Raw genomic sequence first — 21,563 nt, 5'->3', positions numbered from 1 at the left:
TCAAAAACTCTGTGCAACTCCTGGAATCACTGGTATCTTATGGCTGCTCACACAGACATAGTCCAAACCCTGGAAAGGCAGCTCATATCAGTGTAAAGATTCCACAGCTCCATGGATCTGGTGGTTTACTCCACGGTGTTTACTCTCTGGATTGTGTTGTGTGACCTGATTCCCCAAACACCTCTTCATGTGAAAAGCCCAGAGCACCTCTCTGGAATGCACTGCCAGCACCAGCCACATTAGTGGAGAGAGAGAGAGAGAGGGGAAAAAGGATCTTGGCTATCAGCCCAGCTGTAGAAATAGCTCCAGGTATTCTGCATGGTCAAGTGACCCAGAGGATGCAGGTGGCAGTGAGGATGTCTCCGTGCACTCTGTGCACTGTGGTGCAAAGCAGAGGCTTAGTTTAGCTGGTGAGTTAATCTGAAAATGCAGGTTTTCCAAAGCCCCAGAAGGAGCACAGCTGCGCCCAGCCTAACTCTGGCAGGTCAGTGCTCTGAGTACTGACACTCCCTCACATCAGGAAGTGCCTCTGTGTAGGGAGCTTATTATTTGCTTCTGGTGTGGTTTTTTGTGTTTTTTTTCATATGTTCCTACCCTGGTTTGCAGCATTTTCAGCTCAAAGAAAAGGCAACTTCACTTTCTGCTCTCATGTGGAGTGGCTGATGGCCAGATTTTAGCTGTGACCAGAGTAAACAAGTTGGCATCCAGAGAAGCTGTGGATGCCCCTTCCCTGGAAATGTTCACGGCCAGATTGGATAGGCCCTGAGCAACCTGATCTAGTGGAAAGTGTCCCTGCCCATGGCAGGGCTTTGAAATGAGATGATCTCTAAGGTCCCTTCCAACCCAGAACATTCTCTGGCTCTGGGTTTCTCTGAAACAGGAAAGATGTTTCTGTATCTCCAGAGATGAGTTGACATGGAGAACAGGACAGGGAGCAAAACCTTGTCCTTTACTTGCAACTGGCGTATGGGGAACCAATTTTTAACTTTTTGACTTTTAACTTCCATTTATCTGAACATGCCATTAAGGCCAAGTCATCTTTGTTTTCCTGTGACAACACTTCTAAGAAGATGAGTTTAACATCTTGAGGTTTCTTTCTTCCTTCTAGAGGGAAGCATGCAAACAAAATCCCTGTCTTTCCTTCAGTCTGAAATGATCCCAGCACCCCTCTGCTCTTCCAGTCCTTTGCAGAGGGGCAGACCATAGGTCTGTAAGTGAATACAGAAGTAATGGGTGTCTAAACTCCCAGTGTTCTTGGTGGAGGTCCAGTTAAGGGAATCTGAAGATTCTAAAGAATCTAAAACATCTACCCTGAAACAGGCCCATGTAGTTGTACAAAATCAATCTGCTTGCAAGGTGAGTTTCACCAGTGTGACTGCAGAACTTCCTCTGGTGGTGATGAGCTCTCACCCAGCACAAGGATCTGTGTCCTGGCAGAGAAGAGAGTGACTCGACATGTCTGTGTCATATAAGAAGAAAAATGCTTTCCTTTAATCATGAGCAAAGAAGGAGGCAGAGCTATTTAGCAAACAAGCAGGATTTCTCTCCTCTGAACTGGGAATGAATGACTGAACTTCTGGACTGTGTTTCCAGAGTGGGATAACCTTTTACGGGGGATTCTGGTCTCTTTCACAGGGGGATTTCTTTTCAACGCTCCTTGTCTGATGCATGGCAAACACTCCTGCTCTTCAGAGGAGTATTTGTCAGCCCCAGGAATAAGCCTTCCTAATGGTCTGGAAGATAGAGAGGCGATTAGAAGCAATTGCATGGCACTGTGGGCAAGGAAATTATCCTAAGGCTTCTGTGAAAAGCAGTTACAGGGTGTTCCTGGAAGGCTCTTCCAGAACACTGCTGATTACTGCAGTGCTGAAAGTTGCAGCTGGATTGCGGCTTATCAGTTGTTGCCTTTTTTTCCTTGTGTGAATTAAAACCTTTATATAGCAGTAGAGGTCAGCCTGAAAACGCTGTTATTGATAAGTGGAGAAGCTGGGAAGGGGTTTGGAGCACAGGGCTTGTGAGGAGCAGCTGAGGGAGCTGGGGAGGCTCAGCCTATAGAAAAGGAGGCTCAAGGGGCACCTTCTCACTCTCTAAAACTCCCTGACAGGAGGGTGCAGCTTCTAGGGTTGTCTCTTCTCCCAGTTAGAAAGTGATAGGACCAAAGGAAATGGCCTCAAGTTGTGCCAGAAGAGGTTTAGATTGGGTGTTAGAAAGTATTTCCTCCCAGAAAGGCTTGTCAGGCATTGGAACAGGCTGTCCAGGGCAGTGGTGGAGTCACCATGCCTGGAGGGATTTAAAAGATGTGTAGATGTGGCCCTTGGGGACAGGGTTTAGGGGTGTGTCGGTAGTGTTGGGTTAATGGTTGGAGTCAATGGTCTTAGAGAGCTTTCCCAACCTTAATGATTCTGTGATTCCATGGTGAGCAGGAATTTTTCAGACTGAAGACTGAGTGTCCTCAGGGGGGGCAGTGACTGACAGAGCTGGAAAGGGCAGTTCTTTTTGTGGGCACTTCAAATGAAGCCTATTTCCTGTCCACTGCTGCAAAAGAACCAAACCTGTAGCTGAACTTGTCCTTTGACCCCTCAGGGAGGTACAGTTCTGACAATACCAACTATCCTCTGTCTCCTGGTCCAGAGAACTCTCCCACCCTGGTTACTTATGAAAATATCTACTGTGTGAGGGTGCAGAGACCCACCAGGGCAAAGAACAGTGAACAATGCCACGTCTTGTACCCCCAAATCACAGAAAATCTGTGACAGCTCATTTGGGATCTGAAAGTTTGTATGTGCTCTGCAGGTTTATTATTACAAAGTCTGAAGTGCAGGGAATGTGAACTGATCCTTCAGCTTGTGTTTGAGTTTCAAATCTTTGCATTTGTTTTTTCTCTCCAGCTCTTTCAATGTCTCAAGGAGCCATGTAGGGTGCTGAAATAATGCAGCATCTGTCTTCTCATCATATTTCAGTTTCTAGCTGATGGAAATGCCATGAAAGAAACACGTCTTAAATGATCTTAGCCTCATAAATGGTTCTTTGAAACGTTTAAAATCCTGTAAAACCAGATACACAAACAATAAGATTGGTATTTTTAAGCAGGGGCAGTGCAGGATATTTGGGTTTATTTGAGTTTATGTGGAGTAATTTTCATTGCCCAAATAACCTGTTTGCAGCTTACTAAAATTGCTCCACAGCTGTCCTTCAAGAGAAATAGAACAAACGTGATGGAAGCTGAGATGGAAACAAACAGGCAGAAGAAAGGAGTGTTGAAAAAATTTTGAAGATGATCTCCAGATAATTTTTGCAACTGGTCCTACTAAAGGAATTGTAGTTATTTCTACAGTAGGAATAAGTAGGAATTGTAGGAATTCCTACTAAAGGAATAAGTAGTTATTTCTTTCTGATTGCCTGAAAATAGATTTGCTCAGTTTAATGTGATCTGCTCTTCCAGCTCAGCCTTCAATGTGGAACTGAAAATTATGTCCCTATTCATCTTTTGGTATGTCTTTCAAACACACGGGGCTCTAGATGTAAATCAATGCATTCTGTCTGTGTATCTCTTTTCTGGGGAGGAAGCAGAACTTCAACGTGGTCTAAAACAGCTCAAACAAGGTGTTCATAATGCAAGATGACAACTGCTGTTTAAAACCTAACTATGGGCTTAGGGATATGGAATGGTAGACTCTGAACTGTGTCCTGCTCCTAATTTATTAATGTGGGCTCTTTTTCCTCAGAGGAAAAAAGGCAAACATTATCTGTAACAACTTACTTATTTTTTTTTTAATGAAGTTACTGTCCCATTCTCAGCTAAACTAATGGACTGAGCAATGAGGTGTCTGCCTGTAGATCAATCAGAGCAGCAACAGTCAGACCCAGAGGTTGGCAGTCTAAGTCTGAGCCAGGCTGTAGGACACAGCTCCACAGCCTCACCTCGAGTCCTGTGAGCAGTTTTGGTCACCACAACACAAGAAGGACATTAAACAATTAAAGAGTGTCCAAGGGAGGGCAACAAAGATGGTGAAGGGCCTTGAGGAGAAGCCTTGTGAGGAGCAGCTGAGGACACTTGGTCTGTTCAGCCTGGAGAATAGGAGACTGAAGGAGAAACCTCATTGCAGTTACAATGTCCTCATGAGAAGGAGGGGCAGACACTGATCTCCTCTCTGTGTGACCAGTGACAGGAACGGAGGGAAAGCCCTGAAATTGTGTCAAGGGAGGTTTATGTTGGATGTCAGGAAAATGTTCTTTCCCCAGAGGGTGGTTGGGCACTGGAACAGGCGCCCAGGGAAGTGGTCACAGCACCAGCCTGAGCTCAGGAAGCATTTGGACAATGCTCTCAGACACATGGTGGGACTTTTGGGGAGTTTTTGTGCAGGGCCTGGAGCTGGACTCGATGGTCCTTGAGGATCCCCTCCAACTCAGGATATGCTGTGATTCTGTGAGAAACCACCCAGTCCCTCCATGGGCTCCTCACATTCCCTCTCACCTGGAGTGAACTCCATGCCACCCACCCACCCCTGAGCTCAGTGTGAGGTGAGGCACAGCAGTGAGAAAGGGCTGGGATCTGGGGTTGTTTAGCCTGGAGAAAAGGAGACTCAGAGGTGACCTTATCACTCTCTACAACTCCCTGAAAGGTGGCTGTAGTCAGGTGAAGGTTGGTGTCTTTCTCCAGGCAACATCTGACAAAATGAAAGGACACAGCCTTAAGGTGCACCAAGGGAAATATAGATTGGATATTAGGAAAAAGTTTTTATAGAAAGGGTGATAAAGTACTGGAATGGTCTGCCTGGGGCGGTGGTGGAGTCACCATCCCTGGATGTGTTTAAGGAAAGACTGGATGTGGCACTCGGTGCCATGGTTTAGTTGAGGTGTTAGGGCTGGGTTGGACTCGATGATCTTGATGGTCTCTTCCAACCTGGTCATTCTGTGATCAGCTGCTCCTCCTTGTAAGGCTTGTGGGGGGCCAACACCTCAGCTGCCTTCTCCCATGGGGGAAAGGGATACACACAAGTGTCCAGACCTTTCCTGGTGTACCCACCCTACCCAGGCTCCGCACACCTACGCAGAGTCCTGGACTGGGGGATCTGTGTCACCCTGGACTCGTTTTTCAGATACGAGTATGAACACTCTTTGCTGCAGGGCTGATGATCCACCCACCCCGTAAAGCAGATGCAGACCAAATCCCTCCAGTGACTCAGAGTGGTCTCAATGTGTGATTCAACTGGTCCATCAAGAGATGATTTCTATGTATTTTCAGAGGAAACAAGCACTGAACAAAAGAAACTCAACCAGACCAAAATATTTTTAGAGGTAAAGTTTACCGTCAGAATGCAGCAATAGAAGTTAAAATAAAAAAGAAAGCCACAAAATATCTAAAATCTTGAGCTGAGAATGTACAAAACAAAGTCATAATAATAAGAAAAATTGCTTTACAAAGTCTCAAAATGAATTTAAACAGTAAACATGTAGGAAAGCATGGAAAATCTAAAATAAGGGGTTTGTGTATACTGAATAATAAATTACAATTCTAGAAATAAAGAAAAGAAAGCAGTAACCATTCTGACTCAAGAATCTTTCATAGCATCTTTCTTTGGGGGAATGGCATTGATAGTAGCTGTAGGTCTTGGCTTTATAAATTCCAGTATCACCAAACACTTTCCAGGAACTGAAAAACAAACTGATAAATAACTCCCCCATGTCCAAGAGTGACAACAACTCAAGATTTTTTTTTTCCTTTTCTTAATGGCTAAGAGAAAACCCATCCAACCCACCCATCAATATGAGCTTGTGTATATATATGTGTATGTGTAGGATGCCCTTCTTAGAAAAAGAAGGTGCCATAAAGGTGTTAGTTTGCCAGTGACCAGATTGACTGGTTCTTCAACTGATCCTACCTATCCTTCCTCCTGCAGTAGTTCAGAGAAGCCCGATCCAACACCTTCAACCACCCCCACCAAACATTCCAAGGGGAAGTACCCTAAGGGGTCCATGAATGGATTTTTCCCTTGTGCTTCTAACAGTGTCAGGACTCTGGGTTGTGGTGCAGCACCAAGTCTGTTGGGTTGGCCAGGTGAGGGCTGTTCTCCAGTGTCAAGACAGGCCGCAGTTGTCCTGTCTATGTGCAAACACCAAGACGATGACCCTGAGAAGTCCTGAGGGTGTAGGTAAATCCCTGTATGTAATGTGGATAAAACAGGAGAAATGTTTATCGTGGCCTTTCTCTTTTGTCTTAAACAGTCCTCTCTCGTTCTCCAGAATCTCCTATTTCTTTGGCTTGGAGTTGCCAAAGGTGACAAAGACCACTCCTGGCTCCTGAAAACTCCCATTGGTGTGGAAGTCTTCACCTGGGCTCTTCAAGTACCTCTGAAACACAGGTGAGGCAGACACCTCATACTGGGGATGGGAAACCACATCACACGTGGAGGACGTTTGTGTCTCGGATTGCTTGGTGACTGTGGTGGACGAAGTGATGATCTTGTTTCCAAACTGGTCCATTTCCTCATACTGCTCCATGACAGTCCGGGTGGCTCCATAGAGCTTGGACCCATCGGGCCCTGTCTGCAGCTCCAAGATGCTTTTCTGCCTCCGTGGATTTTGTGGACTGGGGACATTCAGGGAGCGGTATTCCGAAAAGCTGCCTTTCATCCCACAGTGGCAACTGTCTTTGGAGGTGTCCAGAGAACACTTCTCTTTGTCACTGGTTGGGTGGTTGTTGGCATTGCCAGGCGTGTGCTGTTTCGTGGAACTCAGCCCAGCTTTTGTTTGGACGGGGTCTGGCCTCTTCTCTAAGGGTTTCGTGTCGTGCCCAGCAGACCCTGCTGAGGGGTGTTTATAGGAGTTAAAGCTGTTCTGAGCAAAAGCATCCCTCTTTCCTGGAGAGTCAAGGCAGTCTGGTGAAGGGCCATCCTGGGGAGAATGTGCTGTCCTGGGTGATTCTGCTGGTTTCCTGGCAGCAGACTCAATGGAGATGTAGGAAGGTGAGGAGGGAGAGCTGACACGGGACTGAATGAGGCGGGGAACCCCTAGCTCTGCCTTGGCTGCCTCCATCTTTTCTGCCACCTTTGCACTTTCCACAGATGCTGCTTCCCTTGTCTCCAGCATGGCTTCCTCTTGCCTGGCTTTACTTGAAACAATGCTGATTTTACGGATATTGCTACTGCTCACAGAGCTTTGGGCGCTCCCCAGAGACTCCTTGAACAGCCCTGAGAGCCCAGCAATGTCTGACTCAGACTTGAGACTAGAAACAGAGTAAATAGCTTTCTTGATGGCCTCCTCGATGTCCTGGATGCGGGCAAGTGTCTGCTCCTTCAGGTGGAGGATCTCAGCACTTGCTCGCTCCAGGTCCTCAAAAGCCAGATCCACTGAGGAGGCACTGTCAGCATCCTCCTTTGCCCCAGCCTTGTCCTGTTGCTTGGCCTTCTGGCGCACAACCCACTCGGGGACCTTCTCAAAGAAGCTCTTGAGAGCTTTCACATCCACTTTGCTTGTCTCCTCCTCAAACTCCCTCACTCGAGTCAAGATCTCTTGCAGCTGCTCCTGCCTCCTGAGGTTTTCAAAGATCTCCATGGCCTCCTTGACGTTGCCTTTCATGATCTCCTCCTTGTGTACTGACAACCTCTTCCGACGCTCATCTTCCGTTTCTCTCTTTTTTTTCTCTCTCATAACAACCACTGGCTTCTCCTGGGCAGGTGTCTCTGTCTCCCTATCAGGACATTTCTGTTGTCTGCTATTTCCCTGCTGGTGCTCCTCAAAGGAGTTCATTGACTGCTGATGGAAGGACATTGAATGAGACATTTGCCTCCTCTCATGCACCTGCTGCACGACTCTCTGACTGTCCCACAATCCATAAGAATTGGATACACTTTCCCTTTCCACCTTGGATGAGGCATTTTGTGCGGTGCCATCTCCTCTTTTTGGAGGGGTGTTGTGACCCACAGGGAGGGTGCTTGGCTCAGTTTGTCCTGGCACATCCTGTGTCTGTGCTCTGCCAGGACAGGCTGGAGGTGATGAGCACCCATTCTCCTCTCGGCACGGCTCTGTCTGCCTTTGAGCCACCTCGTCTGGGCATCTCCTTGGAGCAGCTGCTTTATCACCCATCATTCCCTGCTTGACTTCAAAACCAACCACTCCATTTTTGATTGGCTTTGAGGTCTTGGCACTGTCTGGTTCTACCTTTCCTTGTCCTTTGCTGGCCTTGTACCTTTCTTCTGCTAGTTGAAGAGGGGTTTTGGCAGTGTATTTTGGCAGCTTTCGCTCAGGGTTTATACCCTGAACTGTGACAGACTTCTTCACAGGTGTCTCTAAATTGGAGCATTTTGCTTGAACCTCCTCATAGGCTGATTGTTCATGAGCTTCCATGCAACTTAATCCCAGCTCTGTGGGGGAAGGCCTTGGCTTGCTGATCTCTCTCAAGCCTGAAGGTTTTGGAGGCAGGGGTGGAGGGATGGGTTTTGTTGATCTGTTTGTGCTATAATTTGCAGAGGCAGAATGTGCCTCGTGTAAGAGGTGCTCAGGTTTTGGAGGGGGAACAGGTTTTTTCCTGGGTGGGGCAGTAGTTTCTGGTTTTGGAGGAGTCTTGGGCTTCTCTGCAGGACTCTGGTCACTGGGTTTGCAGGACAGAGAAGTGAGAGGAGGAAGAGGGGTCTGGAGCAGTGCAGAACATCCTGGGGCTTCATCTTTGCTGGTTGGTAATGGTTGGGCACCTCCTCTTGCTGCTTTAGTTGAGGGTGGGCAATGCTCTGCTTTCATCACAGCAACTGAGGGAGGAGGAGGAAAGTCATTATCAGCCTGTGACCCTGAAGCCACTACAGCAGTCTCGTTACTAGCGAGTTGAGTCTCGTTTTTCTTTTTACACACAGAATAGGACTGCCCTGCATTTCTGTATATCATAGCAGCTTTAAAATCCCCTCTGGAGACATTAACGTTAGACTTTTCCAGTGACTGAAGTGTGGCTTTTAAATTACCTCGGACAACGTCCTCCTTTTCTACCAGGCGCTGTTCTGTGGCGGCACTTTGCAGTGCTCTGATAGCTGTCTGCACATCCCCTCTGACACCAACATCTCTTTCTTCTTGCACTGATTGCTCTTTGTAATCAGACTCAACACAAGGGTTTATATAGGTTTTCACGGGTGTGGCAGTATAAAGGCCATCCTTAATGCTAAAATCTCTACTGGGCACAACTTGGATTTCCTGGCTCAATAGTTGTCCTCCCTGTACTTCCTCAGAAGCACTGACCTTTTTGTGTGATGCTATGCTCTTCTGAGACACGCTTGTGTGGGTCTTGGATGCCTCCTGGACTCTAGTGGTGGTGGTCCTGGTGGCAGTGCTGTTGCTCTCCTGCTTGGTGGATGAAGAGTCCTGTTGGTGTACGGTCGACTGAAGGGTCATGGTCCCCTGTGAGCTGACTGTCTGCTGCCTGCAGGCTGTGTGGACCTCCTCCCTGTTCCTCTGGAACTTGCTCTGAACGTGGTGCTGAATGTTTTTTGCTTCTGCTGTCGCCAGCCTCAGGCTTTGCATTGCAGCCTGAAGATCAGTCCCCAGGGCCTTTTCTTCTGTCTGAGTCTGGCTGGCTTCCCCAGGCACCACACTCTGCTGTTTCCCATCCACTTCTGCCCTCTGAGCTGTCACTTGGGTTGGAAATGGGCTTTGTATCATAGCTTTTGGTTCCTTCAAATGGGTAGTGGTGGTTTCTTCTTTCTCTGCCTTCTTGCTGGCATCTGCAACCCTTTGGATTGACTTTGTAGTCACCTTAAGCCCTCCGGACAGAACTTCTTCCTTTCCCATCGCTGTGGGCAGGGGCTTCCCAAGACATTGCACAGTGGTGCCTGTCACACCTGCTGCATGCACAGCCTCTCTCTCTAACACACCCTCTCTGCCCATGCTTTCACATGCAAATCCCTTTTTTGCTCCCTCCACAGCCCCTGGCTCACCTCCTGCAATTACTTTCTCTATTTGTTCTTTATTTGGCAAGACATGTATGTTAACCCCCGGCACAACCCGTGGGCTGCTCTCATCTGCCCCCTCCTCTGCTTGGGAAGAGATGAGGGATTGTATCTCTGACTCCTGCTGGAGATTCTTCAGATAGCTGAGGTCTCCCTTCTCAATGCAGCTCGCAAAAAGTTGGACATTTCCCTTCTCGTTGTCCTCACGCTTGATGGTGGCTGCTGCTTTCTGCTCCTGAGAGGAAGCCAACAAGTTCCCAATGGTTGACTTCACATCCCCCTTGACAACTTTCTGCTGGACAGAATGGAATAGGAGGGAGTAGAGAGTCATCTTCACTGATCCCGACTTTGTCTCTTGCAGGACCATCCCCTTTTTGATGGAAGCATCTTGACTGAGGAGACCTTGTAAGGCCTTGGCTACATCTCCACTCAAGTCTTCTTTGCCTTTAACAGCTTCACTCTGGTCCAGCAGCTGCAATGGGCTTACTTTGATCTTGCCCTCTCTATCCTCCTCCACCAGCATGCTCTGTGCTTCCACGTTGGTCCTGTGCAGGAGCTGCAGCATAATCCTTTGCAAGTGGCCTCCCACGATCTCCTCTTTCAGGATCTCTGGAGCTCCTGGGCTGCTGAGCTGGTACTTCACCATCTTCACACTCTCTGTATCATTGGCTTCAATGAGGATCCCGTCATGCTGGATAGCCTGGCAAGTGCAGAGGGTCTCTAAAGTCTCCTTCATGGTTCTTTCTTTCAGTTCTATTTCTATGCTACCTTCAGAGGCACTGAATTTATCCAGGGGCGTGCTCTCAAAGAGCCAGGTTGTGCTTTTCACATCCGCACGAGGGATCTCTTCTTGGGCCCCAGAGCTGGGTGTCACCTCTGTGTCCTTCAGGGTGTCCATGGGCTGGGTTTCAAACAACCAGGTGCAGCGTTTTACATCCCCTTTCTGGCTGTCCTCTCTCTGCACTGTGCTCATGGATGAGCTTCTCTCTGCGTCCCCATACAGGGAGTCCACGGGGTGGTTCTCAAAGAGCCAAGTGGACGTCCTGACGTCGCCCCGCTGCACGTCACTGACACTGACCATCCTCACGTACTTCTTCTGGCCCACTTGCTGGGACTCAAAGAGCTGCTTGTTGGACTGGACATCTCCCTTCTGCACATCATCCACTGTTCTGGGCACAGACAACTTTCCCCCTGAGAAGGAGTCAAGAGGTTCTGTCTCAAACCTCCACCGGGCAGTCTGGACATCTCCTTTCTTGATGTCCTCTTGGGTGACAGCCCTAATCACAAACACCTCTTCTTCCTTCTTGATCTGATCCAGGGGCTTAGTTTCAAACAACCACCGGGCACCTTTCATGTCACCTTTCATGATTTCTTCTTTCTGCACTGAGGTGACCTCATGGTAACCCCCCTCCTTGTCCTGGATTGCGTATAAGGGTTGGCTTTCAAAGAGCATTGTGCAGGACTTGACATTAGCTTTGTTCATGGTGTCTTTCTGGATCTTCTGGAGTTCTGTCTCATCCACTTTGTCATGGATTTGGTCAAGGGAATATGTCTCAAACACGAACCTTTTTCCTCCAACATCTTCCCCCTTGACATCCTTTTCAGGAGGTATTTCCTGGATGCCCTCAGAGCTGTCCTTCAGGGTGTCCATGGGGTAGTTCTCAAAGAGCCACGTGAACTTGTGCACAGACCCAGCTGCAATTGTTCCAGCATCATTCTGGGATTTTGGCTTGGTGGCTGTGTCCAAGGGCTTGGCTTCAAAGAACTCTTTCACCCTGGACACTTCTCCAGACTGGAACTCCACACGACTGGAGTACCGCATGGTTTTCTTTCGGTCAGCTTCACTGACAGCGCTGCTGCCCAAGGGTTCAGTCTCAAACAGGTGCCGGACAGTTTTGACATCCACTCCCTGTAACTCCTCCTGACTGTAGGCCTTACTGACTTGCAAATACTGCTCCTCCTGGCCTTTCAGAGAGTCCAGGGGCTGAGTCTCAAACATCCATGTGTAGGACTTCACATCACCTTGGGGCATGCTGCCATCCTCCTCCTGCTTCTTCTCGGCCTTCTCGTACAGGGTGTGCATGGGCTGGGTCTCAAACAGCCACCGGCAGGTCTTCACATCCCCCTTCTGGGAGATCTCCCGCTTCACTGAGGGATGCTTCTCCCCTTCCGTGGCTTGCAGATGGATGACATCCATAGGCTGCGTTTCAAAGAGCCACTTGGCTGTCCTGACATCACCAGCCACCACCTCTTGTTTTGTGATCCCCCGTATTATATCCACCTTCTTGATGCTTTCATCAAACTGGTCCAGGGGCCTGGTTTCAAACATCCACTTGTAGTTCTTGACGTCACCGCTGATGATCTGCTCTCTGCTTACAGAGGTGACTTCATGGAAATTGCCAAAGCTATCCTTGATGGCATACAGGGGTGTTGTCTCAAACAGGATTTGGTTGGCTTTGACATTGCCAGCTGGGATCTTCTCCTCTTCTTTGGTGGTGGGCTCAGCATCAGCCTGATTAATGCTGTCTAAGGGGAGAGTCTCAAACAGGGTCTTGAAAGATTTCACATCTCCTTTCACCACCTCTTCCATGCTGGAGGCTGGAATTTCTTCCTCAAATGCCTTGGAGATACTGCCAAGGGGACAGGTCTCAAAGACATGTTTTCTTTGCTTCACATCTCCCTTCTCTTCTGCTGAAAGCTCTACTTTCTTCAAACGTCCCACCTCAAAATTGTCTTTCAGGGTTTCCATTGGCTGCGTTTCGAAGAGCCAGAGTGTAGATTTCACATCACCTCCAATGACTTGTTCTTTGGCTACAACACTTTCTGAAGCTTCTCCTTTCAGGGAGTCAAGAGTCTGGGTCTCAAAGAGCAATCGTTGTTTAGTGACATCTGCCCCTGTGACAAAATCTGTCGAAGCCTTGAAGTCCTGTTCTTCAACTGTGATTTCTCTGATGGCATCCAGAGGCTGAGTTTCAAATATCCACCTCGCACCACTGACATCCGGCCTCCCAATTTCTTCCAGTGAAATCCCACGGATTATCTGCACTTTAGAAGTGTCCTTGTTGATGGTATCCAAGGGCTGAGTCTCAAAGAGCCAGCGAGCCGTCCTGACCGCATTGCTCTGAATTTCTTCTCGGCAGACGGACTTGATTTCATGGATAGTCCCACTTTTGTCTCTGATGGCACAGAGGGGCTCTGTTTGGAAGAGCCTGACAGTCTTCTTAACATCACCTTTAAGCTCCTGGATTTCTGACTTGAGTTGTAGGATGCTCTTCTCCTCCACTGAAGAGCAGCGTCCTATGGCATCCAAGGACTGTGCTTCAAAGAGTTGTTTGGCACCTTTCACGTCACCTCCCTGGACAGGATCCTTGAGAACTGCCTCCTGCACCTCAGTTTCATCCGAATACAGTTTATTTAATGTGTCCAGTGGTTGGGTTTCAAAGAGCCACCGCGCAGTGCGAACATCCCCTCTGGCAAGGTCTGTTTCTGACACCTTGGCTGATGTTGACAGGTTGTATCCATTTATGGACTGGCTCTCAAATCTCAGGGAAGTGCTTTTCACATCCCCACTGGGGATGATCTCTTCTTCTGTCAGCTTCTTCGTGGCCTGATGGTCCCCAATGGAGTCAAGTGCCCAGTTCTCAAAAATCCAGCGCATGGACTGAACCTCTCCTGGGAGAACTTTATCCAGGTTCACGGAGGCCTGTGCAGTGGGATCCTCGGTGTTGAGCATTTCTGCCAGGTCCTCAGTCACAGCTTCTTCCAGGTTCTTCCTGAGCTCGGGGTGCATGTGCCTGTAGAGCCTCTTCAGCTCGTTCACCTGGCGCTGCTGGTAGAACTTGGAGAAGGCTTGCTTTGGAGGAGGCACAGGGAGTGCATTGAGATCCTGACCCCCTGGAGCAATGACCTGGACTGAGCCAACGGCTGGAGGGGGAGGCAAGTCATCTTCCATTTTCTTGATGGCAACTTTAGATGATTTCTGAGCTTCTGACATCTTTGGGGAAACAGTTTTAAACGTCAGCATCATCTCTCACCCCCCATCCCCGTGGCTGTTAATGGGGTGAGCAGCAAAGGGAAAAGCCAACAGGGGAAATCCATGCACCCAGTAAGCTCCGTACCTTTGGTTCAGTAGCACACAGCACTCCAAAGCATCACATCACTGCACACGCTCCAGGCTTGGTGTTAGCCCCGGTTCCACAGCAAAGCCAGGTCTCTAATCCAGGTGAGGTGGTTAGTGTACAATTCCCAGGATTCAGTCCAGCTAGAGCACAACAGAGGTGCCCAGTTTGGACTGTGTGACCAAGAGAGAATGACCACAAGAAGGATAAGGCTGGCTTAGAAAAATCAGCAAAAAGTTAACTTCTCCCTCCTGCAGTCCAGTGTCCAGAACTCTTGTGTCCCTGGCTGAGGACCTGCAGAGAGTCTGGGAACAAAAGATCTGGGTGCAGGAGAAAGCCAAGGAGCTATTTTGAGAAGAAAATGGGGAGAAGGAACCAAAATGTCCAACAGAGCTGATGAGGTTGGCTGGTGAGGTAACATGATGAGCTTTTGGTAGCACTATGGGGTGCCCATTCACTGCTCAGGAGGGACAGCATGGGGAGGGATGTTCATCAGATTAATAATTTCTTCTGTTGCACTCAGAAATGTGCCCCATGTCACCATTTGCACAAGAATAGATGCACATTTACACAGCTGGAGGCTTAAATAAAGCCTGACTGACTTGCAGACTTGTATAGACACAAGGCTAACTAAGGTTTGCAAACTGCTGGAATCAGCAGGCCTGATGATCTGTGGTGTCTGAGGAGGAAAAGCAAGGCTGAAGGACCAGAGGTTGGGGTTACACCTATAGCTGGGGGTCAGGAAAGTTAAACCTGTTTATGCTCAGTCAGACTGAACTCATCTCAGATTCGCAGCAGTGTTGGTACAGAAGTGAACAGAGCAGGCTGTGGTTGTCCAGTTTCCCTCTGAGCCTCCATTTCTGCAACTTTTCTCCTCAGTTTATGCATCCTGGGCACTGAACACTGAACTGAATACCTGCAACCTGCACTGCCTGGGCATTTATCTAGAGGGAAGGTAGCTGAAGCCTTTAATCATTGTCTAAAAGAGACTGTAATCCTGGTGGCTTTCCTTTCAGTAAACAGATCTGCTGACCCTTGGCATGCCTGTGCAGTTACGTCTGCAGAGTTATGCCCGGAATATTATTAGTTGTTGCTCAAAGCAATGGTGCACGGTGTTATTTCACTCTGTTACACACAGATTGTTCTGGCTAAAAATAAGTTTCGAACATTAGTAAAAGAAACCCACATTTAGAACACCAAAATCAGCATATTTTGCAGCAAGTGAAAAAAAGCAAATCTTTCGCATGAGCCAACGTACTTGGAATGCACTTTTTAAAATAAGGGGTCTGTTGCGCTTTTTTTTTTTTTTTTTTTTTTTTTTTTTTTTTTTTTTTTTTTTTTTTTTTTAAATCTGTGAAGAACTTCTGAATGTGGGGAAAGGCAGCCGAGCAGCTGATAACTATATTCAGAATTTAAGTGCTCCTGGCTGCCTTGTGTGGGTACTGAGATCACACTCACAGGCCACAAATATTTGGTTAGATAACGGTGCTTATCTAAAACATTTCCTACCTTGTTTTTTTTCTGTCTGTGGGGAGAGTGAATGGAGTTGTCCTTCACAATACTCTGGAAAAGATATGAGGAGAAATGTCATTAAACTGCACAGAAAGACACATTATCTGCATATATATTTTTACACACTTATGTGTACTAATGTGTACATCAGTTACAGAGAACTGAAAACCATGTGGGTATGATTTTTCTCTTTTGGTTCTTTGGCAGTTCTGTACAGTTGAGAAAGCAGTCTTATTCCAGGTTCATCAGATATATGTTTCCTAATGTCTCAGTCAACAAACAAAACCCCAAACATATTTTTTAAAGTTACAGGAAAATCAAAACTAGCACTGATCTCTCCAAAGTTTGACTTAGCCTGTATTTTTCCTTACACTTCAATATTTAAAAATAATGAAACTGATCTACATTTGTAGTTGCATTATGAATTGTGTAATTGATTGCTTTGTAATTTTAAAAAAATGTCTTGGTTTTCTAACCAGCTGTAATTTTCCAAACGCAGTCTCCACTTCTTTATTTTCAACTGAGACTGCTTCATCTGGACCTCTCCCTGATAAACACTCGAGAGACTCCATCTCTGAACAGGGGCCCCAAAAAAGGTTGAGATTGTGTGGAAACATGAATGTGCCTGCAGGAAGGGTCCAGATATGAAATCCCATCTTATGTCACTCCTGGATCACCAGTGGAACTGGGGAAATGGGAAAAAATATGCCTCATAACCCTTATAACCTGTATTATCCTGTGACCCGATGATCAGCCTGGAGTGGAGGATTAAATCCCTGGATCCCAGACTAAGGGATATAAACAGAGAAGCACAGGGAGGTTGCACTGCAAAGTTATGCTTGAATGTGGCATATATGGACATATATTTATGTGTGTGTGTGTGTGTGGGAATGGGGATAGCATGCAGACCTATGTGTTGCTCTGTACTAATTATTTCCTCGATGGATGTACGTGAATATAAATGTGCAAACAAAGAGGAAATCTTAATATGAATAAAGTGTATAGGCTAGTGGATGTAGGGCTGTGTGTGCGCCTGTGTGAATTCATAAGTATGTGATATATGATATATTTGTACACATTTATCTTGCATTTCTAAATGGCACGGGGGGAAAATGGTCACTTTTGGGAAACCAAACGGTGTTTCTTCAGATTTACAGAACCAGCCACGTTCTCTCTCACCCTCTCACAGGCACTTGCCGGCCGGGGCAGGGCTGGGATGGCGCGGGTGGCTGGGGAGGGGAGGACCCGGTCCTTACCGGCTGCGCGGGGCTGGCGCCAGCAGCAGCGGCTGTCTGCGAGAGATACAGAGCCGACAGCTCCTTCACGGAGGGCGCACAGGACCTCCCTCGTCCTTGCTGAAGTGTGTGGCTGCTGTTGCCTGACGGGTCTAAAAATGACCGTGCCTGATCATCTGAAACAGGGACAGACAGAGGTGTGTAGTGAGCCACGAGCCGCGGACAGGAGGGCAGGGCCAGCAGCACTTTCCAAGGGCTTTCCAAGGGCTCTGGCACCTCACACCAAGTCCCCCCACAGCCCCGCCCTGGTCCCCTAAAACTTCACATCACACTCTTCAGGTTCAGGGGAAAAAAGCATGCACATTCCCATCTCCTTCATGGCTGTGGCAGAGTGCTGAGCCTGGATGGGAGTGACACTTTGGCAGTGACCTGGTGGCCCCATTCCTGCATCCCTGGGCAAGGCCATCACCAAACACGAGGGAGTCAGAGGACACGAAGGAACTACAAATATCCAATTTGAGCCAATTCCTGCTCTTTTTGCTCCTTGGCCACACCACTCTCCTATGGGTGTGCCGCACAAGCGGTAACATCCATTTATCTCCCCTGGGAGCTCATTTCAGGAGAGATGAAAAGGGTGAGACTTGCCACAGGATGTAGCAGGGAGCCCTTGGCAGAGCCTTCAAACCCTGCTCTGAATTTAGAGATCTGGTATCTTGAGCTGCACCAGCTCCCATGGGGTCCCCACTGGAGATTCAGTTTTCAAAGAAGCAACTCCAAAATGTAGCCAAGGACTTTCTTTTTGCATCAATCTGCCAGGTGTGAGGGTGGTTATATCCACTTCCCATCACAGAAATACATAATATATAGAGCTTTACACCTATAGGGTTCAACTCAGCCGTCCAGGTTGGTCAGGGCTGTAATCTCACTGTTCTCACTGTAAAAACACGAGAAGGTTCTCCCGTTCTCTGCAGGGCTTGTGGTGCTGCATTCAGATTTAGCGAGGTATTTGCAATGCTTTCGGTTTGAACAATGGGCTCTCTCTCCACAAATCCAGCTATTGCACAGCCAGGAAAGGGCTGATGTACTCTTTAATACGTGCACACTAGAAGCCCTGCAGCCAATCCAGCATTCTTTGCTCACAAACCTCAGCCCCCAAATCACGAGAATTAAAAACCAACAAACCTAATGACTCTTCTTTGTTTTCTGCATTTTAACTTCAGATTTTCAAGTTTTTCTCTAAAATACTGAAAGAAACTTACTATTTTATTTTAAATTGACAAGAAGCAACTCCATGCACTAAAAACGTGCTTCAAATGAAATGGATGTGGTCCTGAAAACCACATCTAGGAGATGGGAACACTTCATGGCAAGGCAGTGACCCTGCCTAGGCTGACACAAGTGTTCCTGTGCTTGACCATTTTGGTGAGAAGTGCTTAGCAAAAGCATCCCTGTTTCCATGAGCTGAGCTGGTGATGTTTAATGCTCTCCTCCCACCCCAGGCTATGGGCATTACTGCTGAGATGGTATAATTTGTACTGACCTATAGGCCTGTAGGTTCACATACTGCACAAAGAAAAGCAACATGCCCCTCCAGCCACGAACAAATACTGCAGCAGAAGGAAGATTTGCAGTTCAGGCAGTGGGAAATAGCACAGTGTCAGTGCTGCCCGTTCCTTCACCCGTTAGCTTGGATGGATGAAAGGCCACAGGGCTTGTTTTAATGGCAGATATAATTAGATACAAGGCTTTTGTTGAAGGCATCCCCTTATCGCTGCCTTTGTTTTATTTTTCTTTTCTTTTTTTTTTCTTTTTTTTTTTCTTTCTTTTTCCCTTCTCATTTTGGACTATTTTTATTTTTCTTGCAGTGCACAGCCCTGTGTTTGCTTATCACTTCTCACAAAGCCTCCTACCTTAGAGAAGGGTTGCTCCAGACCTCTGTGCTGGCTCTGCGCTTGCACAAAATCTGGTCTCTGCCTGAAGAAACAGGCTGCTGCCTCCCTCTAAACCGCTAATTATAGATAAGAGCCGAAGAACAACAGCTCGTTCCGCTAACGGGGAGGCTGAGCTGTCACGTGTGCGACATCCGAGCGGCACCGAGGACATCTCAGGCGCTGGGAGCGAGGTGCGGCTTCACAGCATCCCCCGGGAGGGAGCGCGGAGCTTCCCGGCTGGAGATGCTGGAGAACAGCTAAAGGTCTCTATGCACACCAGGCTGAGGGTGGTATTTGTTGTGTATGAGGTGGAAGCCCAGTCTGAAACGTGTGCCGGGCTCCACATTTCTGCCCCGCTGAGCTAAAGGTCTCCGCTGGCGCGCTCGGCATCCGCTCCGGCGCTGAGTGATGCATCCCGCGCCGCGCTGATTGACTGCACGACTGCGGCCCCGGGGGTGTTAAACACGATACTTCAGGCATTAAAGCATCCCCTGTGAGCTAAAATAGGAGGAAAAGATCTCCTGAAACCCCCCTCCTCCCGTCCCAGCCAGTGGCTGGCGCGGCGGCCGACGGCGCTGCTGTCCAAATGAAGGATACAGGGAATGCTCCTCCCTGCTGGCGTTTGTCGGCAAAATGTCCTTCGTGTCAGTGTCTGGCGCCGGATGAATCTGCACATTTTGTGTGAGGGGCTGCAATGTTTGGACTGCCCATAAGGAGCAGCTGTCGGGCTTCTTGAGTTCTTCCCATGCCCCGTGTATGTGCAGGTCGGGCTTGGTTTACAGCCTCCCTGCCCCGTCAGTCACAGCCCAGGCAGGCAGGGAGGGCTGTGAGACATGGAAACTTGCAACAAGGCAAAATAATTCCTTGTATTCGTTTGTACTGATTGATCTTTCTAAACACAGGGGGAGAAGGCAAGGCAATGGGGGGGAAAAGACTCTTAAATATTCATCTAAAAGTTCACTCACTTCCTCTCCAATTATTGCCCATAAATCACTCAACTGCACTGTCTCCTGCTGGAGATAATATTGCGGGTCTCTTGAACCGGAATCATCTTACACCTGGCAGCCAACTCCTAACAAGTGGAAAACAAATCACCAACAAAACCTCTGCCCCCTCCCTCCCCTGAGAAAACCCCATCTCACCAGTAACAGGGCAGTTCTGCCTCACTCTACTTTCTATTTAAACCACTTTATCCTATGAACAAACAACGCTACCCACCTGTTGGTGTCCACCACCTCTGCTGCTGGCACTCCTTCACAGCCCGGCTCCCACCACCAACCCCAGTGAGCTACCGAGTGCCTGAGTCACCTATTAAAAAAGGAAGCTGCAAGCTCAGCACCAGTCTCCCGGGTCGCCTGGCCAACCACATGTCATCAGCTGTGCTCCCAAAATCAGCCGCCCTGAGCAAACACAGCTGCTAAGCAAAGCCCTTTGTGTCGCTCCGGGAGCTGGGGGTTGTGTAACGGGGCCTGGGATCGGATGGGGGCTTGCACAGGGATGCAGAGATCAGAGGGGAAAGGGGTGGCCCTGTGGGGCAAGTTCTGCCAGGGTCCTGTCCCTTTCCATTGCTCACTGATGGGAGCAGTGCTGCAAAGAGCAGCTCCTCCCGAATCCGTCATCCTCCATCCCTTGCTCGGTGTCTGCTTGGCTTTGCTGCTCTGCAGGTCAATTTTGGGTTTGCCATGTTGGCTGCTGGGCCATGGCCTGTGCCATGGAGCACAGATGTGCTCTGGTCTCATGCCTTGGCTATGCCAGGCTCCACTACACCAGACATCTGGTGCATCCCATGGTGCAGGACTCAAACCCAGTTCTCAGAGCTCAGCAGGAGCAAGGAGACTCGTGTGCTGGAGTTCCTTAGCACCAGGAAAGTCAGGGCAGGAAAACAAGTGATTTCTTCAGATTGCAAAAGCAACTTTCTATTCTGAGGGGATGGAGGTGAACTGACAAGGAAATGCTGCGTTGTGGCTCTCTAGGCTGGTTGTTCCCCCTGCCTTCGATCAGCCATGGGTTACCCCCATCAGACAGTCACTACCAGCTCAGCCTCCTGACCCAGGAGCATGTGACACCCCTGTGTGACTGGACATGTCCCCAGTACCACCTGCTTGTTGCTGCTGTTCATCCCAGTGAAACATTAACATCTCACTGACCTGTCCCAAAAGCTGGAAGCACATCCCTGCAGATGGGGACCCCACTTCTAAGTGCCTCTGCTCTTGGATGTGGCAGCTGCATGTGCAGAATCACATCTGTCCCATCCTCCTCCCAGTTTTTCTCCCCAGAGAATCAATTCTCTGGCAAAAGTGACTCCCAAATCCCGGCACAGCTCCACGGCTGGGCTGGGGGAATTTGCACGGATGGGTGAGCACCCATAAAAGCTGGCTGGGAAATCAGTGCTGCTGCTTAATCCAGGAGTCAGGCAGCGCATTGGGGGTGCTCAGTCAGTGGGGAAAGGTTTAAATCTCTGCCCTAACCCCTTTGCCAGCAGCTCAAGCCCACAGGGAAGCTCTGCCAGAGGGAACACATTCTGAGGGAGATGCGGGAAGCAGGGCAGGCTCCCTGCTGCCTCAGTTTGGAGGCTGCTGAAAAGGTGAGTGGTTCTGGGATGATTCAGTGATAGGTGGGCAGGGAAGAGCAGTCCTGGGATGGCGAAGATTTGGGCAGGAGAGAATCTCTATCTGTTCCTCACTGCCCTCATGACCCACTCCGGAGGCTTTAGAGAATGTTGAAATCTGTTTTTTTCTGAAGGAGGGGGGAAAATATGTGGGACAAAGATGCAACAGGGAGCATCGATGGGATTTTAGAATCTAGCAAAGACTGAGGACCAGTCATGCTCTAAAACAC

General features: G+C 48.5%; 1 protein-coding gene across 1 annotated transcript in view; it reads right to left on the bottom strand.

Annotated features, from left to right (window-relative positions):
• Window positions 1–5,336: 5,336 nt before the first annotated feature.
• Window positions 5,337–21,563, bottom strand: part of XIRP1 (xin actin binding repeat containing 1) — a 31,714-nt gene continuing 15,487 nt past the window's right edge. Inside the window, exons 6-8 of the mRNA XM_066201380.1 lie at window positions 16,816–16,970; window positions 15,557–15,610; window positions 5,337–13,923 (exon numbers count right to left, since the gene is read on the bottom strand). Coding sequence (XP_066057477.1) covers window positions 6,250–13,923; window positions 15,557–15,610; window positions 16,816–16,970 — 7,883 coding nt within the window. The 3' untranslated portion in view covers window positions 5,337–6,249. The remainder of the gene's footprint in view (window positions 13,924–15,556; window positions 15,611–16,815; window positions 16,971–21,563) is intronic.

The sequence above is a fragment of the Chamaea fasciata genome, unplaced genomic scaffold, assembly GCF_029207755.1.
Source record: "Chamaea fasciata isolate MVZ Bird 193981 ecotype frontalis unplaced genomic scaffold, bChaFas1.0.hap1 SCAF_1, whole genome shotgun sequence".
In the NCBI taxonomy this organism is placed as follows: Eukaryota; Metazoa; Chordata; class Aves; order Passeriformes; family Sylviidae; genus Chamaea; species Chamaea fasciata.
The sequence above is the reverse complement of the archived record's forward strand: the minus strand, read 5'-3'. Positions and strand labels throughout refer to the sequence as shown.